This window comes from Bison bison, unplaced genomic scaffold, assembly GCF_000754665.1.
Source record: "Bison bison bison isolate TAMUID 2011002044 unplaced genomic scaffold, Bison_UMD1.0 scf7180017864340, whole genome shotgun sequence".
NCBI classification, from domain to species: Eukaryota; Metazoa; Chordata; class Mammalia; order Artiodactyla; family Bovidae; genus Bison; species Bison bison.
The window spans coordinates 3701235-3709622 of record NW_011494912.1 but is presented as its reverse complement, the minus strand read 5'-3'; the positions used below and the strand labels follow the sequence as shown (position 1 = coordinate 3709622).

The following is an 8388-nucleotide window of genomic DNA, read 5'->3' as shown; positions in this document are numbered from 1 at the left end:
CTTCCCTGAGAGCCCTTAGTCAACAGGGCGCGTGGAACAGTCCCTGCACCCCTAACCCCTGACTGCGTCCGCTCCTCCGCCCTTTGCGAGAAAGAAACTGTCATCGCACCGCCGCATTAACTGCGACCGCGCGAGGATACACCAGGCCGGGTGGTGACACGAGCTTCCAGAGCACGAGGCCAGATGGGCGGGCCCTCCCAGAGCCAGGAGCAGGAAAGCCAGGCTGGGGCGCCCCAGACCACCAAGCAGCTCCGAGACCCCGGTGGGCTGCCCTCCGCCGCCTCCTCTCTGATCAGACACCCAATTACTCACCTCCCAGGAAGGGTCTTTTCACCTCTCACCTTTTATGAGCCCCCTCGCCTTAAAATCAAGGGAACCACACATTTATAGGAGTCTATGAATATGTAATGTTCAGAACAGGGAAATCTACAGAGATGGAAGTAGACTGCGGGTTGCTTAGGGCTGGGAGGTGGGTAGATAAATGGTACAGGGTTTCTTTTCAGGAGTGATGAAACTATTCTAAAATTGTCTGTGGTTACGATTGCCCAACCATATGCATATATTAAAAGCCACTGAACTGTATACTTTAAATGGGTGAATTTTATTTCAAAAAAAGAAAGGGGGGTGGTTTCAGGGGTTACAACTTGGTGCTTTCACTGCCGGGTTGGGGGGTTCAATCCCTGTCAGGAAACTAAGCTCCCACAAGCCCAGCTGTGGGCCCAACAACAAGGACAAAAAGCTATTAAGAAATCAAATGACAGGACTTCCCTGGTGGTCCAGTGGCTAAGGCTCCACCCTTCCACTTCAAGGAAGGGGCTCGGGTGGGTCCCTTTAGGGGCAATAAGTCCTACATGCCGTGCAGTGTGGCCAAAAAACTAAAAAATTAGAAAGAAAATCAAAGGAAATCAAAGAGAGGTTGGATGGCGACAAAGGAAATTAACACTCCCCAAACATACACCACATGCCAGTGCTTTTCTGATCATCTGATTTGCTACCCGCACACTGTCTAAGGTCCCATGCTAACGCACAGGATGATTCGTGGAGCAACAGGGGCTGGGAATGCAGTGGAGGAGCGGATGGCAAACCAAGGAGCTCAGGGAGCTTAGAAAAAGGATCTCCAAAGGCAGGAGCCCCACGATTAGAGAGACCACATGTCCTCGGCTGGGACAGAACTCATGTAACCTGCCTTGTAGGTAAGTCATTAATAGTCCTCCCTTCTTTCCCTGGTGGCTCAGACAGTAAAGTGTCTGCCTGCAGTGCGGGAGACCCAGGTTTGATTCCTGGGTCGGGAAGATCCCCTGGAGAAGGAAATGGCAACCCACTCCAGTATTCTTGTCTGGAAAATTCCATGGACGGAGGAGCCTGGCTGGCTACAGTCCATGGGGTCACAAAGAGTTGGACATGACTGAGCCACTTCACTTCACTTCACTTCTCTCTCTCAAGCGCCTGGAAGATGCATTGTAACATGTGGGTGGTTTGTGAAACAAAAAAATCACTTGAACATGAAGTCATGTATCCTTAAAAAAAATTTTTGTTGTGGTGGTTTTGGCCAAGGCGTGGCTTGTAGGATCTTAGTTTGCTGAGTGTGTGTGTCTGTGTGCCCTGTTGCTCAGTTGTATCTGACTCCTTTTGGCCCCATGGACTGTAGCCCGCCAGGCTCCTCTGTCCATGGGATTCTCCAGGCAAGAGTACTGGAGTGGGTTGCCATGCCCACCTCCAGGGGATCTTCCCGATCCATGGATCGAACCTGGGTCCTCCACAGTAAAAGTGCCGACTCCTAACCACTGGACCTCCAGGGAATTCTCCTTAAAAATATTTTTAGAAATTGAAGTACACTTTGCAAAAAGTTTAACCTTGTCTAATGTATGGTTCTGTACATTTTTAGCAAATATAAAGTTACGTAGCCACCACTGAAATCATGGTGTGAACTGCTCCATCATACCCCAGATTCCTCCATGCCTCTTTGTCAGCTACCCCACCCCAACCTCTGGCCAGAACTGATCTGTCTTCTGTCCCCATAGTTTTGCTTATTCCTGAATATCACATAAATGGAATCCTATACTGTGCTGGGGCTGTATCAGTAATTTGTTCTTTGTGTTACTGAATATTCCACTGTAGGGATGAAACACAGTTAAATTAACCCTTTTGCCATTTACAGAACTTTTGGGCTGTCTGAAGTTTTTTGATGACTATGAATAAAACCATAAATTAAAAGACGCTTGCTCCTTGGAAAAAAAGTTATGACCAACCTAGACAGCATATTAAAAAGCAGAGACATTAGTTTGCCAACAAAGGTCCATCTAGTCAAAGCTATGGTTTTTCCAGTAGACATGTATGGATGTGAGAGTTGGACTATAAAGAAAGCTGAGCACCGAAGAATTGATGCTTTTGAGCTGTGGTGTTGGAGAAGATTCTTGAGAGTCCCTTGAGACAGCAAGGAGATCCAACCAGTCCATCCTAAAGGAAATCAGTCCTGAATATTCATTGGAAGGACTGATGCTGAAGCTGAAACTCCAAAACTTTGGCCACCTGAGGCAAAGAACTGACTCACTGGAAAAGAGCCTGATGCTGATTGAAGGTGGGAGGAGAAGGGGATGACAGAGGATGAGATGGTTGAATGGCATCACTGACTCAACGGACATGAGTTTGAGTAAACTCTGGGAGTTGGCGATGGTCAGGGAGGCCTGGCGTGCTCCAGTTCATGGGGTCACAAAGAGTCAGACACGACTGAGCAACTGAACTGGTGAATAAAACCACTATTGTGTCAACCTAAGGTTTCATTTCTCTTGCGTAAAGACCTAAGAGTGGGATTGCTGGGTCATATATCTTGAGGTTTTTTTGGTTTGTTTTTTTTAGCTTCAAAAGAAGTGAAACTGTTTTCCAAACTGGTTGTACCATTTTGTAGTCCTACCACTTATGGTGTTGTTCGGGTGCTAGGTCGTGTCTGACTCTTTTTGACCCCATGGACTGCAGCAGGCCAGGCTCCCCTGTCCTGCACTATCTCCCGGAGCTTGCTCAAATCCATGACCATTGAGTCAGTAATGCTACCTCACCATCTCATCCTCTGCCACCCTCTTCTTCTTTTGCCTTTAATCCTTCCCAGCATCAGGATCTTTTCCAATTCCTACCACTAATATATGAGAAGATAGTGAAAGGAAAGTCGATCAGTCGTGACCGACTCTTTGTGACCCCGTGGCCTACACAGTCCATGGAATTCTCTAGGCCAGAATACAAGAGCAGGTAGCCTTTCCCTTCTCCAGGAGATCTTCTCGACCCAGGAATCGAACCAAGGTCTCCTGCACTGCAGGCGGATTCTTTACCAACTGAGCTACCAGGGAAGCCCTATGAGAATATATCCCTACCACTAATATGTGAGAATTCCAGTTGCTCTGCATCCTTGTCAACATGCAGTATTGTCAACTTAAAAAAAAATTCTTTTTCACAATTTTAATAGGTGGGTAGTAATATCACTTTGCAGTTTTAGTTGGCAATTTCCTAATGATTAAAAATGCTAGGCATCTTTTCATGTGCTTTTCTGCCATCCATATAGCTTATTTAGTGGAATGTCTTGTTCAGATCTTTTGTCCATTTTGAAACTAGATTGTGGTTATTATTATTGAGTTTATAGATTCTTTATATTTTCTGGATACAAATCTTTTATGTGTGATGGGCAAATATTGGGCTGGCCAAAAAGTTCATTCAGGTTTTTCTATAAGATGGTATGGAAAATCTAAATGAACTTTTTGGGCCAACCCAATATTTCCTATACTGGGAAATGTAGCAACCCAATGTTTTGCTATAGGGAACAGTACACAGAGATAACTGATAAAACTTTATGATGTTTATCAGTAACCTAAGGATGATGTGGCCAGATAACTTTATCTCAAATGGTTCAGAAAAAATAAAACTTCTTTGTATTTACACTTGCAATTTTTCTGTAAGTTTGATACTGTTTCAAATTTCTAAAAATTATTTTTTAAGCTTACATCAAATATACACACATTTCTGTTTCTTAAAATTGTACAGTCAATGGGTTTTATAATTCCTTTAATAAGTATTTAGACTGTATCATCAAGAATTCAGATTAAACTACTTCATGGGAAAGGCCCAACTTGAAATAATTTTTACTTGTGCAAAATCCATCTATTGGCAAAGACAGAATTTCACTTCTATTTTTTCTCTATATTTTTACACATCGCCTGCATTACTTGGTTGAAATATTAAAATCTCTTTCCCATTGTAAGTTATAGAAATCTCACAAGGATTTTTAAATCAGCTTTTAAATATATCGAACATTGGTCAACTTTTATCTTGCTGTTGATGTTTAGTCGCTAAGTCGTGTCTGACTCTTTGCAACCCCCTGGACTGTAGCCCACCAGGCTCCTCTCTCTGTCCATGGAATTCTCCAGGCAAGAATACTGGAGTGGGTAGCCATTCCTTTCTCCAGAAGATCTTCCTGACTCAGGGATTAAACCTGCGTCTCCTCCGTTGCAGGCAGATTCTTTACCGTCTGAGGCATTATTTAAAACTGTGATGAAGAAGCTGATAGTCTTTATTATTATTAATATTATTTTCGATGTGAATCATTTTGAAAGTCTTTACTGAGTTTGTTTACAATACTGCTTCTGTTTTATGTTTTGGTTTTTTGGCTGCCCTCCCCCACCAGGGATCAAACCCAGACCTCCTACATTGGAAGTTGAAGTGTCAACCATTAGACTGCCAGGGAAGTCCAAAGAAACTGATATTCTTGACTATCATCTTTCTGAGTCAATTAATTCGAATACTGCTTAAAAATAAGACTATATCTTGTTTGGCAGAGTTGTGTCTTACAATGCAAGTAGGTACACCGAAAGGCAAATTCAAGTGCGGTCAACACCATCGGAGGAAGCAATGAACACCTTTCCCAGAGGGAACACTTTTCTTCTACGATTTCTTTAATTGTTTAGGAGAGAGGCTTTTCTAACTCTTAATCTGCATGTGCAACCTTGCCGACACTGCACACTTTTTCGGGTAAGTGGTTCTGAAATGTGTCAGCCACCCTTGGCAGGCTCTGCCTTGTCTATCACCAGTCCATCCCCTCTCTGGTGGTGGTTTCCCTTTTGTCTTAGAATTTTGCCATTGACAGATATGTCGTTAGAGTTCATGTCTTCCAGCCACAACTTTAATACTTTTCAGCCTCTCTCAAGCCTTCTCTTGGCTGGTCACTTAGCAACGACCGGAGCCCTCAATGCCACAGTTTGGTGACTCTCCTGATGCCACAGTTTGGTGACTCTCCTGTCGATGGCATGAATTCTGGATTCATCGTGACCTTGCTGTGATCTCTTGCTAAGTCCCTCAGAGCCAGTTTTCCCTGCAGTGTTGACATGGATCATTGTTGCCACCATTAATTATCCAATGATGTAGTGAGGGGCCATAATGTATGAAAAATACACATTTTAAAATAATATAATCAGACTTGATGTTGTGAGATGCTCACACTGACAGCTACCAGAGATGAGCCCACTTAAAGGACTGGCGTATTCCAGGCTCTTATTTTACGCTCGCATCCAATCTGTAATTACACCACAAAAATCTCTGAGAGGACTGTGATGCCAAAACTTTAACAGAGAATAAAATAATAGGCAGAATGAAACTAGTTGGAACTCAAAAAAGATCTTATCAGTGGGCATCAATGGTAGTAATTTAAAAAAATGAATGTTTTGTAATTTAATTTTTTTTGTAATTTAATTTTAAAAATGAATGTTTTGTAATTATCGCCTACTTGCACCCTTTACTTAACAACAAATGGAGGCAGGAACTTTGTCTTTTATACTTTATGCTTTAGAACACATCATGCGTTAATAGCACATCAAAACTAATGAACCATGATTAGCTAATTTTGTGGTTTCTCACCTTGAGAACACTGAGGAAAAAAAAAGAAATCACTGCATTCTAATAAAGTAAAAGTCCTAGACAATGAGAGCTAGTACCACGGAGTTCAAGCCCCCAAAGCCAATATAGTGGTTGAAATTCAAAGCACTGGGAATGTTCATTTAGATCACAGATTTTACACTGTGCTTAACTTTTTGCCTTTTTAAAACTGGAGATGTACACTAAAACAGCTCTCAAATCTCTTAGCTCTCCCAGAAGCCTTTGAAGACTTTCCTTTTCAATGTTATGTTTTACTAATGAAAAATGAACATCAAAACCAGACTGCCTCCTATTTTGGCAAATAGTTGTACTGGAACACAGCCACACTCACTGGTTTATGTCTTGTCCACTGACTGTTTTTCTGCAAAGGCAGGGTTGCAGGTGACAGAGACCACGTGCCCTCAGAGCTGGAAATATTTATTATCTGACCCCTTGCAAAAAAAAGTTTGCCCATCCCTGTTCTAGATTTCATTTCTACCACTTATAATTTTCATCATTTGGAATAGCATCCACTCCATTTATCAAAACTCTGAAATCCTGAAACAGACGTCTGCTTTGCTTTTTAAGCTGTTTCCAGATTTTTCTTTTCAAAGGTTAATTTTTTCAGGTCCCTGAGGCCTTGATTGTATTTAGCAAGTTCCTAAAGTGCCACCTTCTCCCGGGTCTACAGTAAACGGAAACTGCAAACCCAAGTGTACCTATTCACCATTCAACAGCAATGTACTGAAGTGGTCAAGAGGTACAAACTCCCAGTTATAAAATCAGTAAGTTCTGAGGATGTAACAGACAGCTTGGTGACAATAGTTAATAATGCGTGCACGTGTGCTCAGTCGTGTCTGACTCTTTGAGACCCCATGGACTGTAGCCTGCCATGTTCCTCTGTCCATGCGATTTCCCAGGCAAGAATCCAGGAGTGGATTGCCATTTCCTTCCACAGGGGATCTGCCTGACCCAAAGATCGAACGCACATCTCCTGCATCAGCAGGTGAATTCTTTACCACTGAGCCACCTGGGAAGCCCATAGCGAACAATACTGTACTGTATATTTGAAAGTGGCTGAGAGAATCGATCTTACCACAAGATAAAAAAATTGTAAGTATGTGATGTGATGGATGTTCACCAGTCATTTCACAATATATACATATGTCAAATCACTATGTTGTACTCCTGAAACTAATAGAAAGTTATATGTCAATTATATCTCAATCTGGGGAAAATATTCTAAAAAAAAGAATAATAACAAATTTCAAGACAACAAGGACTCTTCTGGAAGGATCAAGGAGTACGGAAAAGAACTAGAAATATAACATATTTTCAATGACAAAAAAATGAAAAAAAAAACCAACCAAACTAGTTAAAATTAAATGCTTAACAAATAGTCAAGTGCTTCAGCTTAGCCGAACACATGCTTGAAAGTTTTTAAAATGTAATGCACACCAGCTGTATGAAAACATATACTGCTGACAGGAAGGACAGGGGGAAACAAAAGTGAATAAAATCCACACCCTGTGCTCTGGAGTGAGACACAGCAGCAAAGACACAGCAGAATAGCAGGTGATAAAGGCAAAATGGGAGCCAGATGCCCCTGAGTCTGCTCCCCTAGGCTGCTGAGTCAACAATGTCCGGGATGACAATGAAAGCATGTGAGCAAGTTCTAAAGCCTGAGAAAAAGCGAAGAGACCATCCAGGCTGCAGGTGTGGGCAAAGACCCAGAGCTCTGGGCAGCAAACCCTAGGGCTAAATAACAGGAAGGCAGGAAGAACAGGGACCCACTTCAAATGGACTGACACCTGCGGCTGCCTGGTGCCAAGCCCTGTGTCCTCTGAAGGCAAGGTGGCCGGTCACGCAGACCAAACCTTCCTCTCCAAATGTAAGAAGGGAGAAGAGCCTGCTCAGTTCTTCACTTGGAGCTGTGAGCAATACCCAGTTTCCCAATTCCCAATCTTGTATCTACATATCTGCAGCAGGAAACTAAACGGTGACATTTTTGGCCCAGCAATTCCACTCCTTGGCAGGTACTCAAGAGTTGAAAACAAACGTCCACACACACACAAACGTGAACATGGCTGTTCACTGCAATATTCATAATAGCCAAACAGTGGAAAAAATTTAAAAAATTCATCATTTGACAGAAAATGAAAATGTGGTATACCCATACAATGGATTATTAGTCAGCCATAAGAAGGAATGAATGAATGAAGCCAGATCCCAAAGGTCCTTTGATGATTCTGTGCTTAGGAACAATCTGGAACAAGAACTATTTGGAATATCAGAGACATAGGGACAGAATGAATATTGGCAGTGTCCACGGCTGGGGTGGGAAAGGGGAACGACTGTCTTAATGGATCCGGCATTTCTTTTGGGGGTGATGAAAATGTAAGGTCCGTCTAGTCAAGGCTATGGTTTTTCCTGTGGTCATGTATGGATGTGAGAGTTGGACTATGAAGAAAGCTGAGCACTGAAGAATTGATGCTTTTG

General features: G+C 42.6%; 2 protein-coding genes across 4 annotated transcripts in view; one reads left to right on the top strand and one right to left on the bottom strand.

The window, feature by feature from the left end:
- The window catches only part of LOC104998892 (general transcription factor II-I repeat domain-containing protein 2), a 46995-nt gene that overhangs the window by 36919 nt on the left and 1688 nt on the right, over positions 1-8388 (bottom strand). The gene's annotated exons all lie outside the window — the stretch shown is intronic.
- Positions 4976-8388, top strand: part of WBSCR16 (Williams-Beuren syndrome chromosome region 16) — a 39712-nt gene continuing 36299 nt past the window's right edge. The window contains exon 1 of the mRNA XM_010854342.1: positions 4976-5010. Within this exon, the coding sequence (XP_010852644.1) occupies positions 4976-5010 (35 nt within the window). The remainder of the gene's footprint in view (positions 5011-8388) is intronic.